The sequence below is a fragment of the Aethina tumida genome, chromosome 3 (assembly GCF_024364675.1).
Source record: "Aethina tumida isolate Nest 87 chromosome 3, icAetTumi1.1, whole genome shotgun sequence".
In the NCBI taxonomy this organism is placed as follows: domain Eukaryota; kingdom Metazoa; phylum Arthropoda; class Insecta; order Coleoptera; family Nitidulidae; genus Aethina; species Aethina tumida.
Window position 1 is genome coordinate 15,897,502 of NC_065437.1, and position 19,085 is coordinate 15,916,586.

General features: G+C 32.3%; 2 protein-coding genes and 1 long non-coding RNA gene across 4 annotated transcripts in view; 1 reads left to right on the plus strand and 2 right to left on the minus strand.

Moving 5' to 3' along the window:
* Positions 1 to 40: 40 nt before the first annotated feature.
* Positions 41 to 12,046, minus strand: LOC109607511 (F-box/LRR-repeat protein 6). Of its 2 annotated transcripts, none has more exons than XM_049965427.1 (10): positions 11,912 to 12,046; positions 10,981 to 11,369; positions 4,095 to 4,429; positions 3,759 to 4,036; positions 3,546 to 3,703; positions 3,319 to 3,488; positions 3,115 to 3,240; positions 2,378 to 2,762; positions 2,147 to 2,306; positions 41 to 2,084 (listed from the first exon to the last, which is right to left on the minus strand). In XM_049965427.1, the coding sequence occupies exons 2-10, from the start codon at positions 11,273 to 11,275 to the stop codon at positions 1,820 to 1,822; spliced, it is 2,172 nt and encodes a 723-aa protein (XP_049821384.1). In that variant the 5' UTR covers positions 11,276 to 11,369; positions 11,912 to 12,046; the 3' UTR covers positions 41 to 1,819. The 2 variants fall into 2 exon arrangements, with proteins under 2 accessions (XP_049821384.1, XP_049821383.1); XM_049965426.1 differs by having other exon boundaries at positions 4,089 to 4,429.
* LOC126265056 (uncharacterized) lies at positions 6,973 to 9,208 on the plus strand. Its single transcript, XR_007547609.1, has 3 exons — positions 6,973 to 7,018; positions 7,073 to 7,276; positions 8,526 to 9,208. It is a non-coding gene; the product is annotated as an uncharacterized LOC126265056 (long non-coding RNA).
* Positions 12,047 to 13,467: 1,421 nt separating the features above from the next.
* The window catches only part of LOC109600271 (uncharacterized), an 87,682-nt gene continuing 82,064 nt past the window's right edge, over positions 13,468 to 19,085 (minus strand). The window contains exons 9-10 of the mRNA XM_049965521.1: positions 17,384 to 17,521; positions 13,468 to 16,375 (exon numbers count right to left, since the gene is read on the minus strand). Coding sequence (XP_049821478.1) covers positions 15,309 to 16,375; positions 17,384 to 17,521 — 1,205 coding nt within the window. The 3' untranslated portion in view covers positions 13,468 to 15,308. The remainder of the gene's footprint in view (positions 16,376 to 17,383; positions 17,522 to 19,085) is intronic.

Consider the following 19,085-nt stretch of genomic DNA (forward strand, 5'->3'; position numbering starts at 1 on the left):
GGAATACCTTAAAAATAATTAAAACAATTGTATCCATTACTTCAACCTATTTATATATTTATATAAATAATATACATAATTTTAGTACATATTATATTAAAGTGCAGAGTTGTATAAAATAATATAATTTCCTTTGTTAGAAAACACTGATAAATATTAAGACTTGACTGAATATACAACAGAAAATTTCTACACATTTACACACATACTACAAACTTCTAAGTTTTCAATATAATAAAATTTATGAAAGTCATACTGCCCTAAAATTTTAATTATAACAATATTTAACTATATTAGCACTTTTCAAATAATATTCATAACTGACAAATGATGTACCATTACAACTTTAATTATCGTTAATTTTAAATATTTTAATAATTGCGTCCATAATAATAAAATGTTTACAATGCATTTTAATTTAATTTATTTTCAGGAGATCTTATTGTAACATTGAAATTGATAACAACATTTGCGAAGATACATTAAGTGATTGGTCAGTTTTGGATATCAAAGTTTTAACAAGGCAGTTTGATTTTCTTTGAAAACGTTTTTCTGTGCAAAATAATAAATTTTATTATCTTACAGTTTGCTTATTAATAAAACAGTGCATTAATCGCATTTCTAAAATATTACTTTTAAAAATATACAAGAGATTCTTCACTTACATCGCAATAAATTTAATTTATATTATATTTATTGGTGTCACACCATTATTTCTTATAAAGACAGGTACTGTACAATATTTCCTCATTTTTTCTAAAAAAATCATAACGTTCATATAATAATTTTGCTAGTGATTTAATTTCATAGATAAAAAAATATTAATATAAACTTTATATATAAAATTATAACATAATCTAAAACAGAATAAATACAATTTTTAAAGTAAAAAAGCTTCACTTAAAATACGCCATATCAGGAAGTTTTAGGCACAAACTCTAAAAAACTTTAACGGTATCAAAATTCTTCTAAGTAATATTATGTGACACAATTCACATGATGTTCATTAAAGTCAAACACATTTATTTTTATTAAAAAACTTCCAAATCCGCATAAGAACCACACAATATTCGACATTAACGAACATCCTGTGTACAGAATAACATAGTAGAAAAAAACATTCACATAAAATGTTGTTAAAGACTGTGGTAGATATGAGTGACAATACTCATAACTCACATATATTTGATTGATTCACTTAGAACATCAAACAATAAAACAAACTCATATGTTTTGATAATAATTGCGTCATAGTCTGTTCAATAACAAATTCTATCACAATGAAAAAATATAGCAATTTCGTAATACTATAGTTACAAAGCTTTTTTGCATAGATTCATCAACTTATTCGATTTTATCTTTACAAAATAACAACATTTTACGAGTATTTTGTCGGCGGAGCGAATATTTGCGTTTCGGTGTTTTGAATGAAATTGGTGTTAACATTATACATTTTACAACAATACAACACCTTTTTAACAATTAATACCATAGTGGGTCTACAATAAACTGACAATAAATAATAATATCAAACAAATAAATGTTTGTATTGAAAGACTTTTAATAATTTGATATAATGATATAATATTCACAGCGCATTTTTTACACATCAAATATTTAAGGTAGACATTTGGTTATATTAACCACTCATAAGAAGTTACAAAACAAGCTTGCAGAATTTTAAAATAAACTTATTGCATGAGTGTACTTATTTGCTACTATAAGGCATGTTCGTCAAAATACATAAAACCTATCAAAACACCTGAACGCATTTCACTCCGCCGAACATGCAACCTACACCCTAGCAACAAAGTTGCGTTCACTCAGGCTGCGTCTGGTTGGGCAATTGAAGAGGGGAATCGCCGCCAGGCGGCGTTCCTATGTCGGTTTGGGCGACGTCCTCCTTGGGTTTATCAAGCAGACTGTCACGCAGGTCGGCGACTGCACTGCCTGTGTAAAGGCGCTTTATGCCGCGTGGCAGAGCCCTGCACGACTGCAGATTTATGGAATGCAAGTTAGGACATTTGGTCAGGATCGCCTTTACCGGCTCCAGGCTCACCGACGATCCGCACAGGTTAATAATTCTGTCGACAAACAGATAATGTATTCATCAAGTTGCCGAATACAGGTAAAATGATTCGTTTACCTTAATTTAGATTCTGGACCCTTTTCGGCTAAGGCCATTACTGCTGCGTCCAGCGATTTAGTGGCAGTGGACCAGGCCAGATCGACCTCTAACAAACTGTGGCTCCACTTCTGGATTATTAATTCTAAACCAGAATTTTGCAGTCTGGTTATGTAACAAGCTAAAGAAAACGTAAATAATTGATTACACAAATAATATTTAATGGATTTTGAAAAGAGGATAACTACTCACCACTTAGGAATAGATGTTCCAGATCCCACGCAGGTACACGAACTAGTCCGGAATCGGTTAACTTGCTGCAGCCCCTGACATCGAGCAGTCGCAGCTTTGTACTATTCTTTAACAGCCTTTCAATGCCGTCGTCGTCCATCGAACGTGACGTGGTTATCTTGTCCTCGCTGCCGGCCAACGACAGTTCCTCCAACATCGGGAAACCGGGTGATGCCATCTGCTGTGGCAGACTGGCAGGCGCCAACCATATTTGACTGTTGGTGATGCGCAGCACCCTCAACTTCGGACAGCCGATTTGCAGTTTTTCCACGTGTAACAGGGCTGTATTGTGAGCAAACGTACGTATATTGGAAATATCTAGGAGCTGCAAATTCGGACAGTGATCCTAAAACAAAATTATTTCTATTATTCCTGTTAAGATAATAATTTTTATGGTATTTGTTCAATTTGTTTCAATATCCAACATGAGATAACAATAAGATAGGTTAATTGTTTAATAGATTTAAAGAACAATTTATAATTTTAATTGTTTATTTACTGGAGACATGTTACATTCATTAAAATTTGAAATCTTGTGCGAAATAACAAATTCAATTTTAAAATGAATAGACGAATATATAGACCTTTAAACCATTTTAAATAATTGGGCATTTAGAAGATATCTTGATATACATGTTATAAGTAATTATTTACACATTTCAATTATTCTTTTTAAATTTTGGGGTTTTTATACTCACTGCAATTGACGAAATAATTTGTGTGAAGCCTGCTATTTTATTGTGAGCAAGGACTAAGTGCGTCAAACGGTTGTTCATCGCTTGACTGAGAGCTACCAAAGGAACGGCATTTATAGCAGACGTTGACTGAAAAATAAAAATTACAGATATAATATATAATTAATTTAGTTTGTGCACTAAAGTGTTTACTATTTTTTGACTTACGTTAATAGACGAAAGATCCAGCCTTTCTAAATTTTTACACTCGGTAGTAATATACTTCAGATTGTCGGCGTTTAATCCTTTCCATCCGCTCAAGTTCAAACCTTTTAATTTCGGACAGTGTTCAGATAATGCTTCAAGAACGGCCTGTATATCACGCACTTTCCACTCCCCTAATAAATTATAGAATATTTGTAATGATTCAACAACAAATTGTAATGTTTACTAACCAAAATTCAGATCCTGACATTGAGACAAACGGTTCAAAATCAGCCAATGTAGCCTTAAATCAGTCCTATCCTTTTCTCTCACATAATTTAAATCTGCCTTTTTCCACAATACCGGTGTTTGAGATACATCCCGCCACAGTCTACTAACTTTACTTAACCTAAAACAAAATCAAACAATAAATGTCAGCCCTTAATGTTTACAATCAAAGTTACCTAACGAGCGTGGGCAGACACCCGTCCTGCATGCAGGCGAACTGGAATATCCGTTCGAGAAGGGCGCGCGGCATCCGATCCGCCCAGGGGCTCTGCTCCCGGTCGGCGTCCGCGACGTCCTGCTGCGTGCTCGAAACGTCGTTGTCGCCAACCATCGGCGTCGCGACGTTGTTTCGGCTACGTTTCGCGCCTCGGCTCCGCTCGTAGTCCGATGTGTCCGTGTCCGAGTTGGGCTTGTGCTTTTTCCGACGGCCACTCTTCTTCTTCGTCTGCGGAATCTGAAATCACGGAACGTTTCGAATTGTCGTTGGCCAAAATCAAATCGTATACCTGTACCTGTGATGTGAACCCGCTCTTCTTGATGCGGATCTTGATGGCGTTCTTGTCGCCGCTGATCTGGCTCTGGTACATGGCGACGTGTCCCTTTTTGGGCCGTCCCCGACCGGGGCCGCTCGGTCGGCCGCTACGTTTGGCGGCGTTGCGGCGCACGGCGCCATTGTTGTGAGGCGGCAGGACAACGTCGGCCGGCGATTCGACGTCTCGTTTGTCGTCCGTATCGTCGTCCAGATCATCGTCCTCCATCTTGTAGGGGTCGAAGGGATGGGGGTCGGTCGCGTTGCTCGGCTGCGAGTCCGTCGTGCTGCCGCCATCGTTCAACGAATTCGTGTCCTCTGTAATTAATTTATATATAAATAAATTCAAAATAAAACATTGTCATTTATAAGGTTTGAAAACAATTGTTGTAATATACTTAAAAAAGGAATTAGTCATAGCATTAATCGCCACATTAATGATTTACGGGTTCTGTAATACTTTATAAAATATAAGCAGTATATATATCCGTTTTTCAGTTTTTCGTTGTTTGCTAAAAACATAACAAATTTTGCACTTATGCAAACAAATTAAATTTATTCTAAATTGTGACTTCAACATTTCAACTAATAGGTTTCTCAGTTGTTTCTAATATTATTCACTAATAATTATTGTTACCTTATTATATATTTTGTTAATTTTTTAAATTTAGTATTATAACTTGAATTGCTTTTCTAATTTATTACTTCTTAGTTTCTTAATATTCAATTTAATTATATCAAAGCATAGTGCTTAAAATAAAAAGTTAAAATTAGTATTAATAACTCAAAAACAGAACAACACGTGAGATCGGATTGAGGTTAAATTTACCAAATTCAACAGTTTATGACCACTTGGAAGGCCTGGGATTATCCTCGAAGCTCTCACAGAGAGAAAAAAAACGAAATTACTTTCCAAACAACCCAATAGTTTTTATACATTTTATTTCGGACATAAGTAAAGTAACCAAACCCTATATATTCAATACAATTGATTTTATAATTTATTTCTGTGCTCGACATTTTTCTTTAAAGCTAAAAATGCATAGAAGTGTCTATTTAACGATACAAATTAAAGAACAAATTGTAGAAAAGTTCCAAAATGGTGAAAAACAGAGTAAAATTGTAGTAGATATAAATTTAAAAAAATCTATCATTTAGACGATTTCCAATTTTAACAGAGGGAATACACTGGAAGAAGTTCCCAAAAGAGGTAGAAAACGCAAGATTAACAAAGCTGTGGACAGGAAAACAAAAACGCTTGTTGTTCGCGACACTTTTATCAGCGCATCCCGTATAAATCAAAAAATAAATAAACTCAGTAAGTTGGTGAGTACCATGAAACGAAGAATAAAAAGAGCTCGTCTCTATGGTAGAAAACCAACGAAGAAGCCCTTCATTTCTGCAAACTATAGAGCAGGGAAACTACTATTTGTAAGAGAACATGTGAACTGGACAGATGCGCAATGGAAAACAATTTTGTTTTCCGATGAAAGTCGACTCCAATTATTCAAATCTGATAGTATTTCATAGGTGAGATGACCAATTATTGAAAAGTATAATCCCAAGTACACCAAACCCACTGTAACTGCTTCACAGGCATGGTGGAGGAGACGTTATGGTTTGGTATGTTTTTCTGGGTTTGGCATGGGCCTATTGATTAAGTTAGACGGGACAATGAACCGTTTTGTTTATCGTGACATTCTCTAGAATCATATGCTTCAATTTGACGAAGGTAACATCAGTTGGTGAACCTTCCAGTACGACAACGATCCGAAACATACGTCTAAGTTAGTTAAAGAATGATTCGTTTCTGAAAGAGTACGTGTCATGCCTTGGCCAGCACAAAACCCAGACCTCAATCCAATGGAAAAAGCTACCAAAATCGATGAAGAAAAGGTGTTTGGAAGTTATTAAAAATAATGGATATGCTACTAGATACTAAATAAAAGAAGGCTAAATGTAGGTAAAGTTGTTTTATTTTAAGGTTGCTCTACTTTTGATCCTTGAATATTTTTCAAATATTAATAAATACCTAACTAAACGCACTAATAAAAAATTATATTGATGTATTGTTTTTATCAAACATACTGCATAACTGACAATAATATGGATATTTAAACGTACACTTTTATTAAGACAAATGAAAATTTCTAAAGTTACTCTACATATGAGCGATAGTGTATATATAGGGAGCTCCATTGAAAATAACAAAATTTAAGTCTCTTGAGGCGAAACCAGAAGTTATAGTTATAGTTGCTACAAAAATTTAAAATCAATATCTTTTCCGGTCTTTTGCTTATTGTACTTATTTAATCATTGATCGAAATGAAACTGTAATAAAAATTCTGCGTTACAAGAAGAGATTACTAAGAGTTTAGAACTGAATAAGTTTTAAGCATTATTAAAAATTTAGTGACTACTCATGTTAAACGTCATACAAGAAGAAAACAAGTTTCTTATACCCAGAGTGAAACATTGTGGTGATTCTATTATAATATGTGTAATATATATGCTTCATTCCTTTTGACGTAGGTCTGTATGATTTATATACATATATTAAACATTTTGCCCATATATTGAAGAAATGAAACTTTTAATATGTGTTAATGTTAAATTAAATAAGAGAATTAATCATTAAAAATTCCAAAATTAATGTTACTATAGTTATGTCTAGCTCAATTCACAAAAATATATGCAACATTTTATAGAATAAGAATATAGCAGTTTTTATAATACTGTACTATAATATAAAACAATAATAGTAAATTAATATTATTTTTATAGTTCACATTAAACAGAGTTATTTTAAAAAATTTCTATAATAATGGACACTACTGTACATAACCAGAAATTTTTTATTTTGAATTTATAGTACACAATTTCTTCGCTAGTGTTGGCAACTTTTAGGTTAAGTTATTTTAGATATAAATTATATTCATAATTTAAACATATTTTTTATAGGTTGATAATATCAAAAGTTACTAAAAAGTTACCAGAAAAATTTCAACAATTTATCGACCAATTAAAAATTGGACAAGAAAAACCAATTTCTGTATTACACGTAGCAATAAATTGAATAAATTGGGTAATAAATTGGCGTGTGCTAAACAACTATTACGTATCAGTAGTCCCGTATAAAAACTGATAATTATCTCGTTAATTACTGTAAGTACTGAATTTTTTATTGAACAATGTTTTTAAGCCTGGTCTTGTATTTCTTTACTCTCATAAATTGGAAAAAAAATATATTTTATTATCAGAATTAAATGTTCAAGCTTTTAATTGTTAAAAACATACTGTCTGTCTGTCAATTCCTTTATTACTCAAAAATTGAACACAATAATTTTTAAATGATATCTAAAATTATTCCCAAAAATTATACAATATTGAATATTTTTATGGTGGTCCTCAGTGACATTACTGAGCGAATTGTTGTGCATAAAAAAAAGCATTTGCCACATGTTCAATTAATTACAGGTACTTTTCTTCTTTCTGGGCAAGTCTTATTATCACACAATACGTAAGCCATTGTTTAACAGTTCAACGGTTAAACGACCGTTAATATTTTCAACACTTTTTCACCAGCAGACGATGATTCTTTAATAAAATGTACTACCAAATTTATGATTAAAAAATAAAAGTCCTGCATACATTCTCCAAACACATACATGTATCTCCGAATCTACCATGAATTTGCATCGACATGACGTCGATAAGTTCGATCGCGTTATGCATTAATGAATATTTATTGCAGTGCACCGGCGTTATCTCCCCGTACGTTGGCTATCGTAAATTATTTAGTGGGTCAAAAACGCGGTGCAATTAAACTTTTGAGGACTCGCCGTGCCGTGTCGAATCAATTCTCGTTAACTACCTGGAACTTTTACTTTTTATGGCCACGTGATTGCCCCGCCGATGACGTCTTTTGCGATCTCACTTTGGACGCGACATAATTTTTGATTAGTCCTTTTATTTTATATACACGAACGGAAATTTTGTTGGGAAAATTTTGTGTTATTTCTTAATAATATCACTATATTATTTTTCTAAAAATATACATATTTACGTGAATTTAAAGGGGAATCAATTGGACGAGCAAAAAGTTTGTTTATCAGTCGATAATGGAAATTCAGGTTGTGGAGTGGAGTCGCTGAAACAGACACAACACACCAGAGTCCTTTGTTTGGGATCCCTTTTCTCTAGGATCGATGTCGGAACGAGGGCCCGTCGCGTAAAAGTAAAATCACCAAGTGCATTTGTCGGGACACAACTATGCACGTTGGGCCAAACACCAATAAAAATTTACTACTTTCAATGTCTGTTATTTGTGTTGAAAAAACATTATATGTTCTTCAACGAAATAATTTTGCAACGACGTTTTATTGTTTGCGATTTTGCAATATTGTTTTTCTAGAAAACCACCACAACGGTTCAAAGGAAACATAAAAAATATATAATGGACTATTTGGAATAAAATTATGGGGTGATATTCACAAGAAAAAGAACTGATGGTCGCCCCCAGGTGCGAAGAAGTTTGTTAACCTAGTTTCTCGTGTGGGAAGGAGATCTTCCAAAACTTCTGTTCCATGTACCGGAACGAGGCGACTCCGTGAAGTAAAACGTCTAATAATTTGATAATTTACAAGGAAAATTCTCCCTTTATTAATATACCTATGACTTTGAAAGAGACAAGTTTATTATTACACCCAAACTGTTTGTGGGATATTAACGTGGGAGAAGATGGAACTTATTGAACCAGCACTAAATATAAATCAATACTATTATAATAGTAATATTATAGAAAAAGCTTAAATGAAAGGTAAATTACAAGATACTAAAATTTAAACAATTAAAAGAGAATCACAACAATTATCTGGAGCAAATGTTATCAACGATATATTAAAACAAACATAAATTGACAATCAGTCAATAAAACAAATCAATATCTTGTATTGATGTGCAAAGAAAACATCTCGTGTTTTTCACACAAATAAAACGTTATAAAAGTTCAATTATCTAGAACCGATTTGCTGCACATCGATCGATTTGAAATTTGTTGTAATCAATTCCAAAATAATAATAATCATTAAAATTATGAAGCGACTTAAGTATTTTATTTAAATTTCGAATTAGCAAACTTGCTGCAACTCCTAATGGAAAAACAATTAACGCATCAATATTTTAGTTAATCTCTTTGCCCACATTTAATTGTAAATTAAAAATATAGATTTCAAATAATGCTAAAATTTCATACAATTATATAAACCATTATTTATAAATTTTAAAACCTTACATATGATAGACGCAAATAAATAATCTATTTTTAGTCTTGTATAATTTAGAACAAGATTAATTAATTAAATACATAATAGATAATAAATCGTAAATATGTAAGAGTTAAAAAATGTGATTTTGTAATATAATAAAATGAAAATATTATTATGTTGCCAATATCAATATAATTACATATTCTGTACAATATATTACTCTTATAAGACATTTATTTATAAAGTACATATTGAATTTACCTGTTTTCTACTTTTAATAAAATAACAATTGTTGATGATGTGGTATTAATTGACAATTGTTTTATAAAGAATTAAATGTTCTAAAGATCTAAAATGTGGCCCATTTGAAAGCGGGACACCTCAATAAAATTAGTATTTTTCGTCCGATATTGACAAACTTTGTCACGTTTTTTAACTCAAAATCGAAACTTACTGGAAATTTTTTTATATATGAAAATTGAAGAAATCATACTAGCAAAATTGTTATAGCAAATCTATTTATACTTTTGAACTAAGCACCCCATGAATGGGTGTGTACCAAATTTCACAAAAAAATTATGTATATTCATAATTTTACGGAAAAATTAAAAATCCTCTTCCTTTTTATTAAATAAATTTAATATTTTTTTAAATCTAGTATACTATGAAATAAAGTGTCAAAAATAGCACAAATTATTTTACTTTCAACAATAATGGGATTTTAAACTAATAACTCGTAATACTCAAATTTTATTTACTTCCACTAAATCCATCGTTCAATTCAATGGATTTATTATATTTTTTCATGTTTACCTTTCTAAAATGTTCTGGGGTAATTTCGTCACATAATTCATTAATTTTACCACGAACTTATGAGAAAAATATGATAAAGGTATTGAATGGTAGATTAATGGAAACAAATAAAATATGAGTATTATTAATATTAGTGGAGGTAGTAGTATTAGTATAATAATAATATTCTAATATTGTAGAAAAAAAGATAAGTTATGCTATATAAAAATATAAATTTTATGACATCACTTTCAAATAGGCCACACTGTATAGAACACAGCCGTTAATAACAGTGAAAACCAAGTCTAACACTTGCATTTAACTGCTTTCATTTCTTAAAACTATCGTTTAATCTGCAAAAAATTGTCAACAATGATCCCTATTACTCTATAAATTACTAAGTTTTATTATTCTGTAATAATAATATGAAAATTGTTCATATTTATGAGGAGTGGGCATTTATGAAGGGACTCTCGTCAATTCAAAGGGTCATATGTAAAATACTAATCATAAGGAATACTGTCGTCGCTATTGTCCAATATCTTTTATGTAAATTATTATTTGAAATTGTTGATTATTTTTATTTATTAATGATTTAATATCAGCCTATATATATATATATATATATTTGTTCACCTGTTTTCAAATGGCCAAAGACTGTTAAAATCATTTTTATATTCAAATGGATTATTTATTATTTATAGTTTACTCCAAAAGTACTCATTTATTTCTAAATTAATTAAGACCTTGTTGGGTGGTTAAAATGTCAGGTTTTTAGTTTACAAGTTCCGGCATTTTCAGGAACATTACCTGATGGATTGGCTGAACAGTTGTCACTCTCCTTCCCAATGTCCATTTCAGAACTGTCCCCAGCATAAAAATCAGTCCTCATGTCACTGCCGCCCGCACATACGTCCTCTTTCGCGCACACCGACGACACGATATTGTCACAAACATTATTATTTGGCAGAAAACTATCACTGTGCTTGGCTTCACCGTTCAGCTCCAAGTTCTTAAAGTTCATGGTGTTCAAAGTGTCCGGCACATGGCTGTTGCCAGAGAAACTCGGCGGTGTTTCGTTATAGCAATTTGTTGTACCCGACATTGTGTCCCCTGTGTGTTTTACATGTCTATACAAGTTGTCAGGGTTTGATGGTGCAAATGGTGTGTGTTAGGTTGGCAAAAACATTTTATTGGACCTGAAACAAAAATTACCGAATTAATTTAGTGAGAATTGACGATTCTTGATGAAAAACTGAAGAACATCTATTAATAAGCATTAGAGTTATCACTTGTTTATGTTGCGAGCCGGGATTTGCAACAAAAACACAACACTGATCACTATGTTTTTTTTATTCATAAACAACCAGAAAAATCATTTAAATTAATTGGTAACGTTATAAATCGATGATATTTATCTGCAACAAACGCAGTGGATCTAAAATGTCAAAGGAAACGGTGGTAACCGGACGGATTTTTGAATTCGGCGGCTTTCTCATATGTAGTACACTCGTAAACAATCACAACTGACAGCGAAAGAATACTGATTGGAATTTGCCGTTTTTCGACACTACCGCAACAATTTTCGAACGGAAATTGAACTTATGGTGTAAAATCACTCGATCTTCGACCGGAATAGACCGCATACACACAGTTTCGCATTGTATACACCAAAAATCGTTATCGGTATAAGGCGAACTTGCTTTTGTTACAAAGAAAAGGCCGTTTTCGACCGACTCACCGCTTGTTTGTTGTCTGCATGTTACAGTTTTTCTCCGGAATCACATCACAGCACCCTGCTTATTTAATAATCTATTGAAATTTCGTTCTTCTTCTACATTTAATGTTGTTGACCTTGTTACTCAAGATGCTGATCTTTTTTATTTTTATGATGTCAGGTAGCGCTGCGCACTCAGTATGGACGCAAACCGTTATTTGAACTCCCTCTATATTATGGGGGAATAAAAGCGATAAAATTGACTGTGAAAGCTCGCCAGAGATGGTGCTGCCCTACTCTACGATGGCTGTGCAATATTTTAAAAATTTTTGTAATATTTTTTTGTTCTGAAAATTGTCAATACGTTTAAAATGGAAATAACGATGGTAAATATTTGTAATCTTTTGGGCGGCAGTATATGTATTATGTATCAAACAAAGGAATTCTGTGACGACGATACCTACCGTGTTGAACCGGAGCCTGGTAATACAATTATTATTTCAATTAATTCAGGTGATTATTAATAATATTAATTTTAATTGTACGTGTAAACATTTGAAATTGTATACAGTGGTAGCCAGAGATGGATGGTCCAAAATTAAAAATCCAACATTTTGTAAGATGATAAAGGATCTAATTCAAATTTTGTCCAGTCAGTATAAGAATCATATTTCAATATTCTATATTTTTATAACTTTTTTTGTTACACATAAACATCAGAGATATTTCTTTATTAGACTTATTAGGTTGTTCAAAGTAAAAGCACATTCAATGTGCCTGTGGGTAAATAAAAAATGAATTAATTGGTTCATACTATATTATTGTGCCTAGGAAAACAGATATCGTCTGAATTAACAAAACTTGCCAGGAAATATTACAATAAAGAAACCATTAGTATCAAATAAGAATATTCGACCATAGACTAAAAGTTTGTATTAATGTATTAATTATCCTTCATATACCAATGATATCATGTAATGGAACCATTTGCCAATTTTTCAATTAGATGGATTTTTGTGCATGATAATTACACGAAGCATGTATTCAATGTTGTTCAAAGTTTAATAAAAGATTTTATGGAAGGATTAATTATCAATCGATTAAATCACCAAAAAGCATTCAATTTGTGTGGTTATTATTGAAGAGTGGTAAAATTAAATTTCAAACCACCATTGACATTTTATTATATGTTATAACGAATAAAGGGTATCCAAGAAAATATTGACAACAATGTTTTGTAACATATAACATGTTTAACAAATATATATATTTTTCAAATGTGTGCTATTTCTGTGACCAGCCTCATTTCGGATTTATTTTGTTTAATATTTAATCTAAGTAGAATCTATTTTGATTTAGTTGCAAAGTCAATAATGAGAGTTTGTTGTAAGTACGTCAATAGGTGGTAAATTATTTTTGAATATTTTATATACAAATTGAGAAAATTTTTTGTGCGACTGATATTTCAATAATTTATGGAAAATCTGCGAGTTTCATACTCTTACTTATACTAATCGGTACTATATTATGCCACATTCATATTACAACTTAATTATATATAAATAATAAAATAAAACTCGTTAAAATTAAATCGTCATTTATTGCTTCATAATAACGAATATTTTACCAGAAGATTTAAAACAACATACAAAATAAGAAATTATCGAGGAAAAAAATCGTGATACTTAACAAACATTAATCATATTCAGTCAATTTACTCTTATGGTGAGCAATGTAAATCAGTGTAAATATCCAACAATACACACACATTTTCTCAGTTGTATATGTACAAGTTGCTGTCGAAATGATAAGTTATTTACAACCATAATGTTTGCATAATGATACAAATACAGATGGATATGTAAATTATTTTGTACAGTGAGTTTCCTCAGTTTTGGCACAAACCTATCTAACAATAAGTTCCGCAAAATGTGTGTGCATGTTTTCGTAGAAAGACAGAAAGAGATTATACTATTTTTAACAGAATACTATATACTGTTTTAAAAACACTAGTCCAAAATAAAATTTTAATTTTTAACATTGCCTAATTTAACGTAAAATAAAGCTGTGGTTTACATTATTAAATTTTGCAAGGCCAATTACAACATTCAACATTTAAAAAATAAAAGATTTCGGGTTTTTACATAAAACAGTCTGTAGTATTCTTGATTGAATGAATGTATGAATCTTATAATATTGAAATGTTGGTTATTTAATACAGGATGAGGCTGATAGCCGTTGATTTAATCACTTATTTACTTAAGAACTAAAGCAACATTAGAAAAGTTAACATTCATAATATGTTTTAAAATCTGCAGAGTAACAACAAGCTAAATCACAGGAAAGGGTACCAATCTTCTTAAAAAAAACCCTCTTGAAGCGTAAGACAAAATAACAATTTTTGAAGACCTATTTTTAGTCACTACTAATATTTTTTATATGTATATTTATTATAATTGATTTAATTTAGATTAAATATATTATTTTTTAAATTATTAACAATTAACAAGTTTAAGGGATACCATGTAAGCAATCTTCAAAAAGTATTATTTTCGTGTATATTGAAGCTTCAAAAGCATTAGTTACATTTTCATTCGTTTTAAATAATATTCTAACCATAAATGTTGCTAAAATAAATAAAAGAGGCAAAGTTTTAATAATTCTATAATGTAACAGTGAATAAAGTTGCGAGTAAATTTAATAGTTTTAAATTTAAATTTAACTACTTTATCTACATAACAGAATTAAAACTATGGCGCATATTATTAATTATTAAATCTTTTAAAATATAACTATTGAAATAAAATAATCGAATATATTTACACCCATGCCAGCAAGATTATGTCAAGGCGATTTTTTTCGGATAAACATACTCGAAAATTATTTTAAATTTTTTATAAAAAGAAATGTCATTTTTGTTTAAAACGTCACTTCATTTATTTATAAGAATATAGAAAATTTATCTATTGAGTAGGGTTTATATTTTGACCCCTCTACTATTTATTTTATTATAAGAGATAAATAAAAAGCTTTATAAATTTTGTATATATATAACCAGAAACAATGGATATATACCTATATAATCTTTTTACTGGGACTTACGGTATAAGACATCATTTTTGAATAGACTTTTTGTCTATCTAGTTTTTACAAAAAGTCTTTCAAATACTGCCTCTTAGGGAATATATTTCAATTAGGTGGATTTATTACCAAATAATTGAATAGCCAAATATAACATTTAATACATCACAGTCTTTTATAATAAAATAAATAATATGATAGAACTATTAACCCTGTACACTTCAAATGAAAGTTGTGTAGATATTCTGTTGACCATGGATTATGGTTAGATTATTATTGCCTGGTACAATACTTTGATATCAACATTGAAGCGACTCATTGTGGGAACCTTAGGATAGTCTCATTCGGGAAGAGGGTTGGTTAAAACGTCAACAGTTTTTACGCGCACACCGGCTGTTACGATTTTCGTGAGACTTTCAGTGTCCGCTTCCAGCATGATAATGCACATGAAACTCTTCCCCGTTGCACTGTCCTTCGGATAGACGGTCACCGGGGTGAACTTCACCGCACCTTCACAGTAAACGTTCAACTGTTTGTAGATTTCCGGGTGCTGGCGTCGCAACGAAACGCCCCTTTGTCTGAGGTGGATTTGGAGATTGTTGACGCTGAGTTCGCGAAGATGTTTCACCATCTCGTCGCCCCCTTTAATCGGGGGACAGGTGAGGATCAACGTTTCCGGGTTCTCCTGGTCTTTCTCGGGAATGGGTATGTCTTTGCTCAACCGCATTTTCGCACATCGCGACACCAGTTGTCGCTCCCATTTGACGGCCCCGGATGCCGGGGTCTCGGAGACCACGCACACGGATACGTACAGGACGAGTTTCGAGTCCGGATTGTAACTTCTGCACATTTTCACCAGTTCGGCGTACAAATGCGGTCCCATTTCCGACGGCAGCAAATCCTGCCATCTGACGTAGGTCAGCTCGCCCAAGCTTTGCAGACCGTTCGAGAGAAATTTCTCCGCCAGTTCCGGACAGGCGAAAAAGCATTTGACTGCGCCGGGTCCGTGCGACAAGTAGCCCCTCCTGGCCATCGCCGACAAATGTAACAAGGTGTCCTTTTGCTCCTTGCACGCGGCGATCACCTGCCGACACAACGTCCCTATCCTAGAGAACAAACAGGTTTTGCGGTGCTTCTCCCAATGGGCCCGGCGACAGGCCCTTGAGCAGTAAATGTAGGTGCAATTGTGGCAATTCTTGTAAGACGCGGCCTCTAAACTGACGGCCAATGCGGTCTTCCCGCAGCGGGCGTAACGGCATCTGAGCACTGGGGACGAGTTGAAGGAGACCCTCCGCGAGTTTGGCACTATGGTGGAGGGTTCGCTCCCTTCAGAACGACGCCGAAACTGGTCCGATGGCTTATCGTGGTTTCCTAGGTGGCAGGGGCTGGTATTAGCTGACACCGTCCCTGGAAATGCCCGTGGACATTAGTGGTTCGTCGTGTCTGGCGGCAGGTGCAGGTATTTATTAATTGTTCAAAACATTTACCTTGGTTCAGCCATATTTTATTTTGGTTTTAATTCTTCAAAAACATAATTACATCCTAATTGCATTACATTCTCTAAAAAATATAAAAATAAATAAAAGGCAGAATAAATACTTAATTTAAAGGAACAGAAGGATTCATCAAATCATAAGGAAGAAGCTTTCGAAATAATAGAAACTGGGCAACCATTCTCAAATCATCATATTGAAATACAAACATGGAAACATGAGAATGAAAATTATGAATTATTACCCAGCTTCTTATTCTAAAACATTTGCAAACTGAAACGTCAGTTTGAAATAAAGTTTGATGCGTGCAAGGTGTTATGAAACTAGAAATACTTGAAAATAAAGAAGGGTCTAGTAATATATTCATATGAAGGATGTGACATTTCAATATTCCTGGTTTTCGTGCATAACGTGAACGTACTCAGAAGTCATACAATTCCTTTTCAAGTTGTTTCGATGCCGACTTATCAAAGGAAAATATGAATGGTTGACTAAAAGGAAAATTTGTTACCCATGATAGGACATACGTATCGATTTTATACACGTACTTTGCAATTTAAAGCATTATTAAAGATAAAATATGCAACATTGAGTCACCGTATACCCAAATATGTCAAGTATTATGATCACTTGAACAGATAGTAAGTAACTTAAACAAATGCAATAAATCTTTCTATTGTTAGTTTATAAATTTCACATGTTGCAAATGTGATATAATTTTACTCAATTTTATTAAAAGTAGTCAACATTACAGTGATAAGTCAACATTGTCGTAACAACGGAAAGAAAATCCGTCAGTTCGGTTGGTGAACTTGCCCAAGCACCAACGCGACGGACACGGTGAACTTGCACTTGTAGAAGTGGAGAACAGTGGAGAGGTATTTGTTTAAACCTGGAATTGAAACTTACACATGTCTCCTACCTTGGAGACTGGGACTGGGTGCCCTTCCGCCTCCTGTGGTCGGCGGCAGCCCCAGCAGCGAGTCCAGCACGTCCTCTAACGTGGTCGATCCGGGCGATGGACGTGCATTGGTGCCGTCCGCCGTCAGTAACGTCAGGTCTGGGGACAGCCAAGGGTTAGTTTGGTTAGAGGGGCCGACTGGGTTAGACTGTTAATTTGGAGCAGGAATGGAATTGGGAATCGGCGTCAGGTCTATTTGTTAATACAATATATCGGTCATAATTAATTACTGAAACAGAAACTTTCTGGAGTTTTTTCCCAATAATTTATAATACTTAATTATTTGTGATTTTTTAATAAAACTTACAAAATTTTAAGACGTCCTAAATGAATTTCGTTTTGCCTTTTTTTGACTGATAAATGGAAAAAGGTAAAGAAATAATATTGTGGTTTCAATATTTTTAACAAGTAATTCTAAATGTGCACTAAATTTCTATAATTAAATAATTCAACTGTATAATAGACCATATTTTTAACGCCAAAATTGTAGCTCCTCATTCCTTTAACTGATGTGATTACATCACTTAAAAAATAATAAATTATTTCAGTTTAAGATAATTGATCAGTTCAGAGGTGAAACAACAAGGGACTTTTTGGAAATTTTATGTAATAATTTCTGTGAACTAGCAAAATAAAAAGAAATACGTTAAATCATTAAATATTTAGGAAGGAGATGGATATTTCAAGGAAAACTCATCTGAAATGCTTCCGATTATTTGGTGCAAAACTATTTTCTGTGCACAAATTGATGAATGTAAAACTGCATATATGGTCTAAAGTCACAAAAACATTTTATAAGACTACAATAATCTGATACAACAAACAAACACTGCATTAAGTCTGAAAAACATTAAAACGCAATTTAGCATTCTTCTCTAACAAAATACCTACCCCCACAAATTGCATCTTATTTACACAGCACGTATCATTTAAAGCTAAATAAAGCACATAATATTCTACCAGGTGCATAAAAGGGCTATTAAAAACCAAATTTGCAAAAAATAAAACAATTTATTGATGAAATCGTGTGTAACATGCATATTTTTGACATAAAATGAAATACATATACAAAAAATAAATAAGTAAAGCAAAAAATAAAACCGAAAATTTCGCGGACATGTGATAAATGACAATAAATTGCACTTAAAACGAACTAAAACCTTAATAAAATACGTTTATATTATTATATACAAACTTAACATCCTATATTATTAATTATATAAATATATTTATATAGATAATAGTTACAAGTTATATATTTAAAGCACACATAAAACCTTTTCTTCAAATTAGGTACATACAACATTCGAATTTTTAATCTCAGTATATAATTTGCTGCTATTTAAAAGTGCATCACAAATTATTGCTACTCAAAAAAATTTGTACTTAAAATTAACATAGGTCATGCTTTTCTAATTGGTAAAATAAAATCAACTGAAAAATATTTAAACTGGTGTGACAACCGTGCAAATAACTGAAAGGAACTAATTTATTTGATGTGTCGTGATGCAATTTTAAAATGAAGACATAAACAACGGTAACACATCAAAACCTTCATAATTTACCACATACATAAACTATGAGGTGACATAATTTTGGACACCCTCAGTATTCAACAATGAATTGAGATGAACAATAGTCTGAGGAAGAAAGTTAAATACTA